Source organism: Echinops telfairi, unplaced genomic scaffold, assembly GCF_000313985.2.
Source record: "Echinops telfairi isolate 266 unplaced genomic scaffold, ASM31398v2 ScPeMD7_31;HRSCAF=116, whole genome shotgun sequence".
Taxonomy (NCBI): Eukaryota; Metazoa; Chordata; class Mammalia; order Afrosoricida; family Tenrecidae; genus Echinops; species Echinops telfairi.
This window is the reverse complement of record NW_022103928.1, coordinates 12,609,922-12,628,392: the sequence shown is the minus strand read 5'-3', so window position 1 is coordinate 12,628,392 and position 18,471 is coordinate 12,609,922. Positions and strand designations below refer to the sequence as shown.

Below are 18,471 nucleotides of genomic sequence, written 5' to 3'. Positions count from 1 at the left end.
GGAAGCCAAAGCATAATTAAGAAAATAAAAACCCAGGGTCAGCAATCCACGTTATGTTTTCCCTTTAAATGTGCTCAGATCCAGATGATCACTAGCAGTAGTTTATTACTACTTTATATCATTTTAGCTCCCTATAACTTCAGGAATTCTAGTGTTGAGCACACTGTTGGTTGAGATGGTCAAGCTGAGACCACATCTGTCCCACTGCCAGCAGAACAAAGCTTTCTCTCATCCCAAGCCCACATGGAAAATAAGAGAATTATCAAATGCTTAACGATACATTTTATGTGAATTCAGTTTAGTGGCTGAGCCATTTTGAAAAGATTTCTCAGGCAGTTTGGCAAGGAACTTTGTTTCATATATACCAGGGGCCTCCAAAAGGTTCATGGGAAAAACTGAAATATTTAATGCCATTTTCCCACCAGCTTTTTGAAGCCCCCCAGAAGCAAATATGAAGTATACTGGTTACATGATATATCGGTACTATGAGCAAGTGAAAACCAGCATTTGGGTGAAAAGTCAAGCAAAAGAAAAATAACATGAACCTTCAGCTTTACAGGCTGGCATTCTGAGGGCGAACAGATGCTAATCTGTAATATTTTACTTCAGTGATGCTGGGCATCATTGATCAATGGAATTATCTTGTACATACGACAAACAAGCAGTTGTTAGTATCAGTTGATGTGATTTAACTTTAACAACAACAGGCCTTTTGCAATTTTGAGTTTCAGTATATTCAACTGACTAATCCTTACATCTAACACGAAAATCGATACCTTTGAAATAATTAGCTTTGGGCTCTTGGGAACCTCGACTGTGGGCAGCTAGACGGGGTTCTACTTGAAATAATTACCGCCAGAACCATGGCCAGTTTCCTTGCAAAATCAAATCAACTTGTCTATACTATTTTTTAGCCTCTGTTCTCTAAAATCTGTGAAACAATGCCAGGATTGAAAATACATTTCTATGCTTTTTAACCAGCTATGAAATTTCAAGATTCGAATGTGTACTGTGAGATGAGTTCTGCATTCATTTTCCTGATATAGCAAGAGGAAAATAAAGTAACTCCCACAAACCTTGATCTACTCAAGATGACAGCCAATCTCAAAAGAGCTTAAATACTCTAAACATCTGAAAATATTCCACTGGGTAAAGTTAAAAAATGTTTTGAAGAGAATGGTTTAAAAAAACATGGCTCCATGAGCGATTTTTCTTTTCTCTCCTATACTTTCACAAAATTAAAATTCTGGATCAGCCACTAAGAAAAGACATTTCAAAGAAAACCCAATGATTGTTCTGGTAGATTGAATCCCTTGCTGCCTCTCTATTATTCGTAGCAGTGCGTTCCAGTAAATGCGAAAGTTGAGGATTTTATTATAGTCATCTATCCTGCGGGTACTTGGTGGCTCAAGCAACTGAACGAGCTGTGTCTCATGCCCACAGCGTGCATAGATTTCGATTGGTTTGGGAATAAAATCATTCTTTCCTTAAAAGATAGTAGGAAGAAAGGACAAGTAAACTGACAAATGGTTATGGAGCTACTGGAAATAGTCCAAAGTAAACCAATGAAAATAGGTGGTTCTGCAAGCAAAGCAATCGAGGACAAACACTTTCTCCATGGTTGCGTGACTTTGGAATCAAGGACACTGCTTTTCCCAAACAGGCTTGGGAAACTGAAGCTGCTGATGTAGTTAGGTGCCACCGGGCCATTTCCTACTCAGTAACCCTGAGGACAGTGGGATAAAACCCTGCCCAATCCTATGTCATCCTGTCACACGTTGTATGTTTGAGTCCACTGTCACGGCCACTTGGTCAATCCACCTCTTGAAGAGTTCTTCCTCTTTGTTGTTGACCTTCTGTTTTCCCAGGGAGATACGTTTTTCTGAGGGCTGGTCTCTCTTAATAAATAACAGGTCCAAAGCACACAAAATGAAGTCCAGGCAACCTGGCTTGTAAGAAGCATGCTAGCTAGACTTCTACTTCCTCCAAGATGAATTTGTCTGTTCTTTTGACAGTCAATAGTACTTTCAGTATGCCTCATTAATTCAAATGCATCAATTTTTCTTCAGTCTTCCTTATTCATTGCCCAACTTTCACATGCACATGAGGTAACTGAAAAGGCCATGGCTTGGGTCAGGGGCATCTCAGTCCTCAATGTGACATCCGTGTTCCTCAACCCTTTAAAGAGGTCTCGAGCAGCCGGTTTGGCCAATACAGTCACAGTTTGATTTCTTGACTACTGCTTCCATGAGTATTAATTAAGCATTCAAGCAAAATGAAATCCTTGATAACTTTAATCTTTTCTCCTTTGATCAGGATCTAGTCTACTGGTCTATCTGTGACGAGTCTGGATTTCCTTACGCTGAGTAAAGAGGGCTAAAGTACTTACTCCTCATAATATTTTGGGTCCTGATTATATTCTCACTTATGCTGTGAATCAGGAGTTATTAAAAACATTTTATTACCAACTATGTTATGCATGCCACAATGAAAGCTGAGAGGTAGACTATTGTTAAAAGACAAAACAATGTACATGAACCAAAATAGGCTAGTCTTAATTTACTTATTAATGGGAAGCTTCTAGATTAAATTCAGATCACATTCTAAAAAAGTAAAATTAAATGATTGGGAATTGTTTTCATTTATGGTTTTCACAGTGATGGATCAGATATGTTAAGAATCAAGAAACTAATTATCTATGCTAGCAACATTAAGACGGTAATTCTCAAAGAAAGCTTCATGGCAAACGGTTCTGACTTATGTCTCCTGCCCAGGATTACAGGGAGAGCTGAGTAAGGAACGCACATGTCAGACATTCCAAAAATTCTAGTCTTTCCCATAGGGGCCAAAGTAGAGGAAAGACAACCAAAGGCACATGGAAAGACTTGGTCCAAAGAGCTAATGGACCGTATGAAGCCCAGCCTCATGACCCAGAGACCAGAAAAGTAGATGGTGCCCGGCTAACGCTGTTGACGGTCTAAAAGGGATTGCAGTAGAAGATGCTCAGTATGGGGTAAGAAACAGGTGGAACAAAACTCAAACTCATAAAACAGATTAGACTTTAGACTTACTGCTCTGATAGAGAATGGTGGAAGCCCCGAAACTATGACCGTTAGTCACCCTTCAGGCCTTCAACCAAACTCACCTCCATGGCTCAACTTCTAACTAAACAATAGACAGATCCATAAGGCGACAATGACACCAGGAAATATGTGCTCCCTAGAACAACTGACCATCAGGGATCAAAGGGCAACCTTTGCCCAGCGATAAAACTCAGAAGGCAGGAAAGGACTGGAAACAGAGATGAGTGGAAATGATAAACAGTGGCAAGTGGCAAGAGTGGCATGAAATCTTAAGAATTACAATTAGTGTCACAAACCAAATTATGTATCAACTGTTGAATGGAAAACCAGTGTACTCCATGAACTTCGTCTCAAATAATAACAATAATAATTTTTTAATTTTAGTTTTTCCATCTAATAAACATCAACTAAACTCTGTTATCACAGACAACTAAGTGCCTACCTCTTGATACTTGTCTTGATCCTAAACGATTAAATATTTGTTGAACACCTACTATACATTTACTACAAGGGTGATAACACATCGGAAGAGAAAATCTCCACGCTGCAGAGTTCTACTCCAGTTGAGGAATTGCGTGTGCAAAGGGAGTAACAGTGAAAAATATAAAACCATGTATAGTTACATTCTACTGAGTGCGTATGTCTCAAACCATTATAGTTAAAGATGAAAATTCAAGAGTGTTCTACTTAAAGGTGAAAATTAAAGAGTGGGGGTCATTTTCCAGTGAGAAAGGAGCAATAGTATAATTTTTTTTTCCCGCCAAATTATCCTATATCTTTAGCACCTGTGCTGAAGGTATCTAAAATTGAGTCTACCTAAGTCCAGTAAGCATAGGACTAAACTGTTGAGGGTAAATCACTCACATAAAATATAATGCTAATGACCATTTTCACCGTTTGGAGCACCACCTTTTTAGGTGCCTGCCTCTCACCTGCCAGAGCTTGTTAAGAACAGCCTCTGAAATCAGATCCTGGAGGCAGTCCCTCCACCTTTCAGTTTAGAGGGATGGGGTCGTCATGCAGTCCGAGGGGTGTACAGGCGGGGTGTGCGTCAGAGGATGTAACTTATGCTGCAGGAACAGGGAAGCTCTTGCCCGGGAGGAGTCAAAACATTACCTTAGGATCAGCTGTAAGCAATTTAAAGGCTTGATAGACTTGAGCTTCTTTTACTCCACCACCAAGATCCAAGAAGTTGGCTGGCTTCCCACCATTAAGGGAAATGATGTCACAGGTAGCCATGGCGAGCCCAGCACCATTCACTGTGAAATGCAAATGGAACAGAAGATAGGACACGCTTAACAACATTTCATGCTCCCCAGAGAACTCTTATCACGAGCAACCCGAATCCAGTCCTGTTTGGAATGCTTCCAAATACATTTGTAGACGTTTAGGACAGAGAGTCTGGAAAGGTGCATTCCGACAATAAACCACAAAGAACTGTGTATGAGTAGAAAGATTCACTGAGAAGTTAAATCAATCTGGGACACAGAAAGAAGGGACACGTTTAAGAAAGCAATCAATATGGGCTAATATTGAAGGAGGGAGCTTTAGTATAGCAATAGGGAAATAAAAAGTTTATGAGAAGGTGCTAGGGTCTACAAATCACATTTAAAAATTACTCTTTAAATAAGAAACTTATGGAAAGAAGGAAGTTCCTTTTAACTTTTTGTTGGCTGAAACTATGCGCCTTTGAAGCTGGCACCACTCTAAGATTGAACCATGGGGGCCCACATGTGGTAAAGTGCCATACATTTTTACATGGCGCACAGACATGCATCATATACGTATGCAGCATCTGGCTAAACTGAGCAAGCAAATGAACTAATGGTAGCACCAAAAATAGGGTTCCTGCATCTTGCTTCTCTTTCATATTAAGATAAAATGTTTTACCAGCATCCTGATTATTAAAAATAGGAACAATAGGTGCCAATATATTAGAAGCTGTCCGAAGAAACCAAGAAATCACGATTGTTCTCAAAGGCCAGGTTTCATTGATCCATTGCACTTTGTTTTGCTTCTTATGTTTAATTACCTAAAATCACTTTCTCAGGTTGGAAAGCAAAAAAAAAAGAAAGTATTTTGAAGACACTAAAAACTCAAGGTAAAATGGCTTATTCTAAACCTTACATTCCCAAGAAAGCCTCTGAACTGTGACGAATTTCAAGTAATATAAATACAATCAATTAAAGCAAACCTTCATTAATTTGAAAAACATTCATTGTAGCTTTGGATACTTCTGCCTATTCAAATCTAGTATATCCCTATAGAGACGACAAAAGAACCTGTACTTGATGTGTTCTAAAACACATCCTTCTCTCTATCTTTCTCCTTTCTTAATGTTTACAAATATTGAGAGTGCATTAGCTTATCTGGGTCCGAATGATGTGAGTGATCTGGTGCGTCACAGCGATTGCACTGACACAAAGCAAGGCCTTTTGGTTTCCCTTGTAATTGGATGCCATCTTCCATTGCATCGAACAGCAAACTACTGGGTGATGTTTCTCCAGTTCTGAATATACTGACACTGTTGCTTTAATGAGCTACAAATCTTTTTAATTTTAATTCCATTAAGATCTCTGTTTCTAAGGCAAGGAATTGGTTCTACAAGAAACACACTCTCGTGCAATTAACTCAGAACAGTATAAATCTCTGCACTCTAAGCTATGGACAATAACAGAAATTATATTACCTCTGCAGACCCATTCTTATCTCAGCTGAATAAGCCATTTTCACAAATTTAGATAAGAATGATGAAATCAATTGTTTTATTAATAAACTGGCATAATAGATTAAATATGAAGAGGGCCTAAAATTTTCATGGAAAATGGAATTAAAAAGATCATGAAATTGGTCCATGAACTGTTTGAAACCTTGTATTCTATCATTTGATTGTCACAGAATCTGATTATTTGGTATAAAGATTCAAATAAAGGTCCTCTTCTACTTCTACTGTGAAAATAATTTTGTTTTAAATCCGTGTCTCAGCATAGGTCTTAGCATATTTAGAATGACTTAATAGCAAAAGCCCTGGTTTCTACTGTGAAAGGTTTAATTGAGATGCTTGAGACTCGTGATTCTCAATTGGAACTATTTCACCTGCCTTTATACTTTGGCACTGTCGGGAAATTTCTGGTTGTCACACCTAGGGGGTGCTGATGTTAATCACTGGCAGAGGCCCAGGCTGTTGCTAACACCCTACAGCACACAGGACAATCCACAAAGCAGAGACTGATCCAGCCCAAGATGTCAGTGTGCCCAAATTGAGAACATCTGCTTTAATCTTGTGACCAATTGACCAAAATGAACTCGATGGTAAAACTCTGGGATGCTTCCTCAACTTTTGGGCTAGGAAAACTCATCACATGCTTATTAGCTATTGGGAAATGAGATTTCAGAGATCAGGGCTACCGCAAAGCTGTAAAAGTCCATGAAGCATTCCTCTAAATGCTTGATATAAAAGCTTCCTTACCAAAGCAAGCAATGTTCCCATCCAGTCCTATGTATTTCAGATCATATCTAGCAGCTTCATTTTCAATGGGCTCATTCTCGGACTTGTCGTCCATGGCAAATATGTCCTTTTGTCGGAATTCTGCGTTGTCGTCAAAGTTTATCTTGGCATCAAAACAGACAACTAAATAAAGAAAGAAGGAACATATCTGAATAGATCTTGGGGATCTGTAACTGAAGTCCTCCAGGCTGGAAGGACCAGGAAGAAGCACGGTAAAATATTGTCATGTTTGCTCATCCTATAGGCAGGAGAAGGGATTCTGCCTTTCTTGACCGTTATTCTTTCGGACGACCAAGACAGATAGGGCGTGGTCTCTGTTGCCCAGGCACTTGCATTCTAGGAGAGAGTACAGGAATTTGCATCTATTGATTCTTGCTCAGTAAAATAACATCACTCATCTGAAGCTACAGACAGGCGTGGCTTCAGACAGCTTTGATTCTCCTTTTTATAATATACTTTGACGTTGAGTATTACACTGCTGGTTGACCACTAGCCTCTTTCACGCAAAGAGAGACCAGCCTATACTTCATGCTTAATCCTGTGGACCATCCTTATCTTCCTTCTGAGGCTACAAAGTGAGCTATGATTGAATCAGTACCTCCCTAAGATTTTGGAAAGATTTCGTGAAAAGACAATGGGTCAAAATCAATAGCTTTTTCACTTTATTCTTAAACTGACTCTGACCTTGAAATCAAATGACCTTTCTTTGATAAACCTTGATTTTCTTATCTGGAAAATAGATACGAATCCCTTCTCTGCAGACATGTTTACTTTATCAAAACCAAACTCATTTTTATAAACTCAAGTTACCTTAACCCATGGCGACCTTGCGTTAGAGAGCAGAACAGCTGCACAGGGTTTTTCTGGCAGTGCTTGTGATGCAAGCAGAACCCCAGGCCTTTCCTCCATTGCATGAGTTCAAACTGCCAGTGTTAGGTGAGCAAACAGAACTCACTGTTTCATTGGTTCAGGGATCTCTGTCCTGTGGGATCTGCTGAAGGCAGAGCTAATACTTTGACCTCTATAGGATCAGCTTGGGATTTTTTTAAAATCATTTTATTAGGGGCTCATACAACTCTTAAGACAATACATACATACATCAATTGTGTAAAGCGCATTTGTACATTCATTGCCCTCATCATTCTCAAAACATTTCCTCTCCACTTAAGCCCCCTGGCATCAGGTCCTCATTTTTCCCCTCCTTCGCCGATCCCCTCTCCCTCATGAGCCCTTGATAATTTAAAAATTATTATTTTGTCATATCTTGCCCTGTCCAACGTCTCTCTTCACCCACTTTTCGGTTGTCCGTCCCCCAGGGAGGTCACATATAATTCCTTGTAATCACTTCCCTCTTCCCTACCCACTCTCCCTCTACCCTCCCAGTATCACCACTCACACCACTGGTCATATAGGGATCATCTGCCCTGGATTACCTGTATTTCCAGTTCCTATCTGTATCAGTGTACATCCTCTGGTTTAGCCAGACTTGCAAGGTAGAATTCGTGTCATGATAGTGGGAGCAGGGAGGAAACACTTAGGAACTAGAGAAAAGTTGTATTTCTCATCGTTGCTACATCACACCCTGACTGGCTCATCTCCTCTCTGAGACCCCTCTGCAAGGGGATCTCCAGTGGCCTACTAATGGGCTTTGGGTCTCCACTCCGCACTCCCCCCATCATTCACTATGGTAAAACTTTTTGTTCTGATGATGCCTTATACCTGATCCCTTTGACACCTCATGATTAAATAGGCTGGTGTGCCTCTTCCATGTGGGCTTTGTTGCTTCTGAGCTTGATGGCTGCTTGATTACCTTCAAGCCTTTAAGGCCCCAGACACTATACTTTTTGATAGCCGGGCACCATCAGCTTTCTTCACCACATTTGCTTATGCACCAGCTTTGTCTTCAGCAGTGTCTCCGGAAGGTGAGCATCATAGAATGCCAATGTAATAGAAGAAAGTATTCTTGCATTGAGGAAGTACTTGAGTGGAGGCCCAATGTCCTTCTGCTACCTTAATACTAAACCTATAAATATAGGCACATCCTCATATAAATATATTTGCATATGTATGTCTTTATCTAGACCTCTATAAACGCCCTTTGCCTCCTAACTCTTTCCTCTATTTCCCTTGATTTTTCACCTGTCCCACTATCATGCTTAGTCCCCACAGGATTTCATCACTTCCTCTTTGTTACATTCCCCTTGATCATGCCCTACCAGGTCTCCCACACCCACCTCCCCATCAATTTGGATTGCTTGCTCTTCCCTTGTCCCTGGGTTTGTTAACACCTCTTCCCTTCCCCTCACTTCCCTCTCTCCCATGTCCCCCCGGAACTGTCAGTCCCGTTGTTTTCTCCTCCAGATTGTTCATCCAGCCTGTACTATCAAGACAGACCTGCGGATACAACAGCATGCACAAAAACAAGACAGAGCAAAACCAAGCAACAATATATAACAAAACAGCAACAACATCAAGCCACTGACAAAGAACAAACTAAAACATACCAAGAAAGAAAAGCTTGTAGTTAGTTCAAGGATCGCTGGCCTTTAAGAGTGTTTTCCAGTCCAGCCTGTTGGGGCACCATGCTGTCCCCAAAGTCCACCCTCATCATTCCCTGGGGATCTTGCTGCTCCCCTTCCCTGCTGTTCCGCTGCACCACCACCACCCCCAACCCGTGCAGATGGGGTGCAATTCCCACACTGTGTCTCTGGTGTTGTCAACTTGGGATTCTTTTCATCCAAATCACAAAGTAAGCGACCAAGACTGGCCAGTTACAAATCACAGGATGCTAGGTGTTCTCAGCACTATTGTCCCCACCCTCTGCACGCACCAACAAGTCCCCAACTATCCTAATGGCCCAAAGTCTAGATCCAGAGAAACTTATTGTGGGATACAGAGGAGCAGCCGAGTATCCTCCTTGATTTCGAATAGATCTCTATGTCTAATGAGGGATGCTTCAGAGGGAAAGAGGTATCACTGGGGTCTGGGTTCCCTTTTATTTTCTGCCTTAGAGTAGAAATTAGCTGCCTATGGTTGCAAATAAGTTCCTTTTACTTTACTTGGCATATTGATCGCAGAACTCTTTGATCAAGACCGTATAGATGGCTACCCACTGTCCTGCAGCATTGCGGATGAGCAGCTAGCTCTTAAACAGAAAACAACAGCCTTCACTCATCTCATGCAAAGGCAATGGGTGCAAGGAGCTGCCGAGTGACCCCAGCTTATGGCAACCCCCACCCAGCAGCACGAAACACTGCTTGTTCCTGTGCCATCCCCACAATCAGTTACAGATGGGACTGCTGTGACCGTAAGGTTTTCAGAGGCTTATTTCCATAAAAGTCGATCATCACGCCATTGTCTCTAATCGATCTTAGGTTGGTAGCTTTGCTGAAAAGCTCTGTTGCAACGTTAAGCAGCATAGCAACACTGAAGCCTCCACTGGAGGACAAGTGGTGGCTGGGCAGGAGATGCACTGGCCAGAAACTGAGCCCAGGTCTCCTGCATGGAATGGGTAGCTCTACCAAAGAACTGCTATTGCCTCCAAAGTTACCATCTCTTAGTCCCATTTGCTGCCTCAGAAAAGAAATATTGATGGTAACAGGCCTACGGAGAAAAACTTTCCAAAGGTTTCCACAATATAACACTCAAGTTCCTTGACACAGACATATGCAGAACTGGTATACTGACATCTAAGAAAACTCAACATAAATAAATACCTGGGCCACAAATTACTGAAAAGTAGCACCGACTGAGAATGGAAGCTAACATTGGCCTGAATACTTCATTCTTGCCACAAGATGTCCAACTGCTTGGCCCACACACTGCAAATGCATGGGCTAAAAGAATAATTGCTTTCCAGAATATTAAAATCTTAATGATGGAGTCAGACAATTACCAAAGGAATTGGTCAATGTTCTCTGCCTGCTACAATGGCATTTTCTCAGCAGTTAATGACCAGTATCATAATCAATAGGAAAGCAACTTCATTCTTGGCTCTGCATCGGGTTGATAAATACATTTTAATTAATTTATTAGTAAGTTTAGCTCATCCATTACTCATTGGCAAGACTACTTATAACCGACACCTTCAAAATGGATGGGGAAAGGCTACTGAATTGACTTTGGAGTGAAAAGTTTCACATAAAGGAATTCTTGGTGGAGATCAATAAACCAGTAAATCAAAATAGTTGCAAGCTGATCTTTGGCCTTTGCAAAGACTACAAGTACAAGCTACTTGAGAGAGGGTATAATTAGTGGGTAGGTAAGCAAAGTTCAGAAGGCAGTCCCAGCTCAGTGCCGGCAAAGGCAGACTTTGAAAGGGTGCTTTTCCGAGGCGGTGATATGTTCACCCAGCACAGAAATCGACGGCTTGAGAGAACTTCACATTTAGCCAAGTGCTTGAAAACGCTGATGGAGGGCAAAGGGCGTGCAAATGCCAGGGTCCCTTACCATTCGCCCTCTGCCTGCAGAGAAAGTAAATGGCCCAAACGATGTCTGTGCATGTGTGGCCAAGGGCATGGAAGTGAAAAATGTATAAAAATATCAGGTAAGTAGAGGCACTAACACTTAAGCACTCAGTCATGAGCCAGGAAGTCGGCAACTGGAACCCACCTTGAGGTGCCCCGTGAATTGCTTCTGAAAGGTCACAGCCTTGAACATGGACAATCCCTTGGGGCATTTTTACTGCACACATGGGTGCCAAGAGCACGAATTAACTCCATCGCAACTAACAACAATGACAAGAGACTCTGGAATTAAGAAAAACAAAAAGAAAACCCACTACCACTGAGTCAATCCTATAGGACAGGACAGAATTGTCCCTCTGAGTTTCTGAGATTGTAACTGTTAATGAGAGTAGAAAGCCTTGTCTTTATCCTGTTGGCTCTGAACTGCTAACCGTGCGAACCCAGGTCAACATACCATACGATGCCAAACCAAACTGCGACCCTCAAGATCGATGTTGTTTTTGTTTCTGTTTCTAGAGATGAAGAAGAGAGGGATGCAGGGCTCTGAGGAGCGTACAGCCTCTGAGCGTGCGCGCGCTGTACCTGCTTGCTAGTCGTAAACCTAGCCCCAACTCACAGCCTTTGCCTGCTGTATTGACTTAGTCGGTAATGTTTCCTCATGCCAAATGCTCTTTAACTTGATCACGTAACGCAGGACTCCGGACATCAAACATCTGAACATGAATGACAACTGTAAAATGGGGATGGATCAGGGTAGTTTCTCACGCTTGGTGTTAGTGGAAGGAGGGCAGTATGGGAGGCACTTAGCTTCACTACAGCCAGGTTTTGACTATTCCCTCCCACACGGGCATCACGTCCTTATACGTACCTGGAGAGCTGCCCACTCTTGCAGACCAAGCCACCAGTCTCTCGTCTGTCACTACACACCACCGCTCCTTTGTTTCGTTTCCTTATAACTCCCCATCGCTAAGTTCAGGAAATCAAAATGATTACTTATGGTGGATTACATACTTGTAGGTGCCTATGATTTCCAATAACAGCATCATTTGTGACTATGTTAGGTCTTATGCTAAAGAAGGAGCCCTGATGGTGTAGTGGTTACACATTGGCCTGTGATCCTCATGGTCAGCAGTTTGAAACCATCAGCAACTCCTTAGGAGAAAGACTGGGCTCTCTACTCCTCTACACAGTTACAGTCTCATAAAACCCATGGGGGTCGCTCTGAGTCAACATTGACTCCATGGTGTGAGTTTGGTTTTTTGGTATTCTAAGGAAGGATTTTAATGGCTGGCATTTTGGGCATCATAATTGACAGACGAGATTCTTGTCTAAAGGATTAGAGTAAGAAAGAAAGGCCCTTGGCGATGTCACCTTTGCCTTTGCAGAGGGCGGGGTAAGTACGCATGTGTACCAAGCAGAGAGCCTGAAGTGGGTATCCAAGTCAGGGGCTGGTGAACTATGGCCTCTCGTCACTCTACTGCTGTCTGATTTTGTGCATAAACTTATTGGAATGTAGTCACAGCCACACATCTAACAATTGTCTATGGCTGCTGATAAGCCTTGGTGGTAGTGTCAGGTTAAGCATCGGATATTAACCATTAGTTTGGCAGTTCAAACCCACCATCTGCTCCTTGAAAGAAAGACGAGGTTGTCCCTGTAAAGATTTACGGCCTTTGAAACCATAGAGAGGGCTACTGTGAGTCAAAATCTTGACGGCAATGGGTTGATGGGTGATGACTACTTTCACAAGACAATAGCAGAGAGGAGCTGCAATAGCGATGACATTGCATTAGAAACACGAAAGCATTTACTAACCAGCCCTTGGTGAGCTCTGCTTTTTATATCAAACCAGTACGCAGAGTTCCAACCTCACCAATGGAAGCACAATGTACACACAAGTATCGGAAAGAATGATCCTTTCTTCCTAGAGAGAAGACATCGCTCAGCTCCCAGCCTCCCACTGCAGTAGTGCTGCGGGTCCGAGGCAGCCAGGTGAGATGCACATGGACTCTGGTAAACCGCCTGCTCTATGTCTTCTCTGCATTAAAGTTGGACAATTTGAATTAAGTCACATTTCTCATCTCATTCACATCTTGCTGTAACCAGCTGATGACACAGATCCACACATGATGGAGAAATACAAGGGAAAAGCGTGTTTCCCTAGCGTGAAGACAAAGCAAAAGGCATAATAAATAAAATAAGGAATTCCTGCAGTTCATACCAAAAAAAAAAATCAGAATAATCCCTAAATATTGACAGGCTCTTTTATGCATATCTCCCTTTCTATATGGCCCTAGGTTATCCTTTTTCAAATATGCTTCCAGAACTGGTGTGGTTTAAAAAAAAAATGGATTGATGTCTAAGTCAACAGCAGGGCAATAAAATAAACTTGCTCAAGTCTTAGCTTTCTCCTTTGATAAAACAACAAATAACTATGGCAAAATGTGTTTTTCGAGGTGCTGAGCTTGGTTCAGATGTTGAGATTTTCAATATCACATTAATAAAATCTCAATTCTATAGAAAATTTGGCTTGAACAAAGGCCATTCTGTGTACAAAGTAGATGAAAAAAGCATACCTATTAATATTTATAAAACAATTTTTACCATCAAAAGCACATTGTTACATGCTTGATAGATTATACAAATGACTTTTCCTTCAGAACAAATATCAAAGAAAGCTGCTGTTCTCATATTCAAGGGCGTCTGGGTTGTTTTCTTCGGGGGTGTGAGCGTCTGGGGGCTGCTAATTCAACAACCTTGATGGGGAACATGACAGGCACTTAGACCTCTGACCCAAGAGTTTTAACGGAAGAAGGTGCCACAGAACTAAACAAAAGAAAAATACATTTCAGAAGGGGAGACTCACACATAAAAGAAACATACAAACAGCAGGAAATAAGACTGTCATAATTAGTTTGAAACATAATCTGTCTTCAAGCACTGCACTGAGTTTGATTTGTGATAAATAACCATAATGTGCTACTGAAAAAGCCTTGCCAAGATGGCCTTAAAATGCCGATACTTTCAAATTAGTCCAATTTCCCATTAAATATTGAGGTTCCACGAGTGGTACTCTTTTCAGAACTTTTCTTTAGTTGCTTGGGAAGGAGAAAATAGATATGGGGCAGGTGGGGTGTGCGTGGAGAACTGAAACTATTCTTGAAAACAGAGTCTTGCATATATGAAGAGAAAAACACCCACCAACAACATGGGCACTTGCAAACATGAAGCAATACGGTGGCTATTTAGGGAAATCAATCTGAAGACAGAAAGGAATCTAATGTGCCAGTTAACTTTGGATCACCCAGTTCTAATTCTCAAATAATCTTGGCCAGTGTCACTGTTTTAAAATGGATCTTATTCTTAAGTCTGGTGAATGGATGTAGGCTCCGATTGTTAAGAGATTAATTCCTTACCTCTGACCTACTGGCATGTTGCAGGGAGCATTTGCTGCCTTGCGAGCTCTCTGGGGGCTTTATAAGGTGTTTAGCAATATCTCTGGCCTCTACGCACTGGATACCCTAACATTCCTGGGGTCGGAGGTGGGGAGGATGGCAAAATGCACCACCCCCACCAGAAAACTTACCCCTCAAACACCAGAGAACAGAGCCTTTGTACATGCAGGGCTAGCTTAAGGGGGGAAGCAATCAATCTGACTTAAAACCCCCTCAGAGATGGCAAAACAATGAAATAAAAGAAACAATAATTAAAGAATGTATTGTTTCTTACTTGACCACAGGTTTATTGGTTTAATGAGGTCACTGAAATTAGATAAACTAAAAAAATGGTTACATTCTCTTTAGAAAGAGTTTTATTTCAATCAAGCAAAACTTCGGGTTATTCTGAGTGTGGACTCTGTGCAAGAATTCCAGGGAGCCGCTGCCTCCTTGCTCCCCCAGGGGGCTCTGGGTCACTGGGTGCTCTAGGGGTGGGCATGTGACCTAAGTAGGGCCAACTGTCTACAGAGAAGGCTGTGGGTGCTGGAGAAGGAGTCGTGGAATCTGGGGACCATCTTTGCTCCCCACTCCAGAGAGCCTTGCAGAGGAAGAAGCTGATTCGCAGCCAAGCAGAGCTCAGTAGAGAAAGAGCAGAGAACCCTGATGTGCTTCATGCCTGAAGACAAGCTGCTCTTCAAGCTTCCGTATTAAATACATCAAATAACTATGCCCCTTCCCTCAACTTCAACAGAGCTAGGCTCTGGAGGGCACAAATGGCTAACACCCTCAGCCATTCACTATAGGGTTGGCAGTAAGAGGGGATTCTCAAAATAAAGGCCTGACAATCCACTCTGAGAAGTCAGTCCGTAAGACATGGGCAGTGTTAGCATCTGGGGTCTTAAAGGCTTGAAGGTAAACAAGCGGCCATCAAGCTCAGAAGCAACAAAGCCCACATGGAAGAAGCACACCAGCCTATTTAATCACGAGGTGTCAAAGGGATCAGGTATAAGGCATCATCAAAATAAAAAATCTTACCATAGTGAATGATGGGGGGAATGCGGAGTGGAGACCCAAAGCCAGTTGTAGGGCACTGGAGATCCCTTGCAGAGGGGTCTCGGGGAGGAGATGAGCCAGTCAGGGTGCAATGTAGCAACGATGAAAAATACAACTTTCTTCTAGTTCCTAAATGCTTCCTCCCCGCTCCCACTATCATGCTCTGAATTCTACCTTGCAAGTCTGGCTAGAACAGAGGATGTACACTGGTACAGATAGGAACTGGAAATACAGGGAATCCAGGGTGGATGAGTCCTACAGGACCAGTGTGAGTGGCGATACTGGGAGGGTAGAGGGAGAGTGGGTTGGAAAGAGAGAACCAATTACAAGGATCTATATGTGACCTCCTCCCTCGGGGATGGACAACAGAGAAGTGGGTGAAGGAAAGACGTCAGACAAGGCAAGATATGACAAAACAATAATTTATAAATTATCAAGGGCTCATGAGGGAGGGAGGATTGGGGAGGGAGGGGAAAAATGAGGACCTAATGCCGGGGGCTTAAGTGGAGAGAAAATGCTTTGAGAATGATGAGGGCAATGAATGTACAAATGTGCTTTACACAATAGATGTATGTATGGATTGTGATAGGAGTTGTATGCGTCCCTAATAAAATTATTTAAAAAAAAAAAAAGAAAGAAAGAAAACATGACAGAGTGAGCCATTAAAGAATTCATTTGATAGTTTTGATCATTTTCAGAATTACCGATGTAGACAGGAAGTAAATGCATCATTAATAGTCCAGTCCTATTGTGAAAATTGCTGAAATATAAATGTCATTACATTACAGTAATTTTGGTCATAAGAATCTAACAATTTAATAAAGTTTCTGGTGTCTGCCAGATTATAATTGCTGTAAACAAAAAGGCCTGGGCAGTGCACAGTTCTAGTCTGACACACAGGGGGCCAGCAGCACTCAGAACTGACTCCACAGCTGGCTCACAGTCACTCTTCTACTCCCTACTCAGGAGGGCCAAATTGCATTCTTTGAATGTACTTTGATTAATCATATTGAAAGACACAGTTCTTAAACTGCAAGCCATTCTCTGTATCAAGAATTTCCCTACAGCACAGACGATATAAAGACTACTGTTCTGCATTCAACCATGAATCAATCATTATGCAAATATATGACCAATCAAGTTGAATTTTTATTTTTTAAATGCTGCTCCTTCAGTAATGAAAGGCTGACAAAATTGTCCCTCCCTTCAATGATTTGAAGGATAAAATAAATTGCTTACTGTGTGGTTTTTAGTAAAAATGTGGTGTGTGATGCCAAGCGCCTTTAAACTTCTAAATTAAAAGTTAATTATGAAGTCAAAAATTTAATATGAAGGTTTATATGTTCTGCTACCCAGATCTATGGAAATAACTGAAATATTCAGCTTATAAATACTATTATTGCTAAGATGTAAATGACTGCCTTTATAGCTCTTGAAATATAGGGTTGCTTTAGGGGGCTGTGACAGTGAGGAAGATCAATGTGTACATGTGGTCATTAATCATGGTTTCCTAATTGGATTTAATTTGATGACTGCTCATTAGAGTTATAAACCAACACACTCATTTAATTGTGATTATACTTCAATAGCTGCATTTTTATGGTACAATGGACAAATTAATAGCTAAAGATAATTCTGCTCTTAAAAATATCACTTAAGACTTATGTTTTAATGAACTGCAAACACATGATGCACTTTATGATGTTTCCTTCAAGAAGTCCCAGAATTTTCCCTTCTCCTAATGATTTCAAAGAAAACTTCTGGCATTAGGCAATTTTATAAACACCATGGAGGAAAAGGTTCCCCCCCACCCCCGTGCCCCATCACAGCTTGTACCTGCGAATTCCAGAAGAAGGGGTGAAAATGGGGGTGCAACTGGAGGGTTCTCCTTCTCCACGGCTGCATTTCCTTCTTTATTTTAATTTAATATGGGGGGGGGGGGGAAAGGCTTGTTTTAACTAGTTTGAAAGGCACTAGATCAGTGGTTCTCAAGCTGTGGGTTACGACCCCTTTGGGGGGTCGAACGACCCTTTCACAGGGGTCACCTGATTCATAACAGTAGCAAAATGACAGGGATGAAGTTAATGAAAAGAACTTTATGGCTGGGGGTCACCACCGCATAAGGAACTGTATGAAAGGGTCGCAGCATGAGGAAGGCTGAGGACCACTGCTCTAGATGTTTTAAAAATGTTTATATTGAATGTATGCTCTTCTAATTCATAGATGTAATTATCAACAACCAGATGCTGCCTAAGAATTCTGCCTAGGAATTTCCAAACTGAAGACTATCATTTGGTCACTATGAGGAATGCAAATTATTATTGCTTTTTTTTAAAATTTGTGTTTTTAAAAGACCAGATCACCCCAAGTCAGTGTGCTATATCAGAATCATCACGTACACTGGCCTCCAAGGTCATAGGTTCAAACCCCAGCTCCAGTAACTACCTCTTTGGCCACTGACAGAGACACATTACAATTTTTAAATCAATAAAATGGGGCACAGTTGTGGCACAGGACATAGGGAAGCCCATGTAAAATCTTTGTAGAACGCCAGGACATTGTTGCTTGGTTTTGCTCTGTCTTGTTTTTGTGCATGTTGTTGTCTCCGCAGGCCTGTCTGGATAGGACAGGCTGGATGAACAATCTGGAGGAGAAAACAACGGGACTGACAGTTCCGGCGGGGACATGGGAGAGGGGGAGGTAGGGGGAAGGGAAGAGGTTTTAACAAACCCAGGGACAAGGGAACAACAAGCGATCCAAATTGGTGGGGAGGTGGGTGTGGGGGACTTGGTAGGGCATGATCAAGGGGAACGTAACAAAGAGGAAGTGCTGAAATCCTGGTGGGAACTGAGCATGATAGTGGGACAGGAGAAGAATCAAGGGAAATAGAGGAAAGAGCTGGGAGGCAAAGGGCATTTATAGAG

The 18,471-nt window shown here is 41.8% G+C and overlaps 1 protein-coding gene across 2 annotated transcripts in view; it reads right to left on the bottom strand.

Moving 5' to 3' along the window:
- The window catches only part of SUCLG2 (succinate-CoA ligase GDP-forming subunit beta), a 293,353-nt gene that overhangs the window by 122,471 nt on the left and 152,411 nt on the right, over positions 1–18,471 (bottom strand). For both annotated transcript variants that reach the window (XM_045290031.1, XM_004702419.4), the window contains exons 8-9: positions 6,553–6,714; positions 4,200–4,342 (exon numbers count right to left, since the gene is read on the bottom strand). In XM_045290031.1, coding sequence (XP_045145966.1) covers positions 4,200–4,342; positions 6,553–6,714 — 305 coding nt within the window. The remainder of the gene's footprint in view (positions 1–4,199; positions 4,343–6,552; positions 6,715–18,471) is intronic.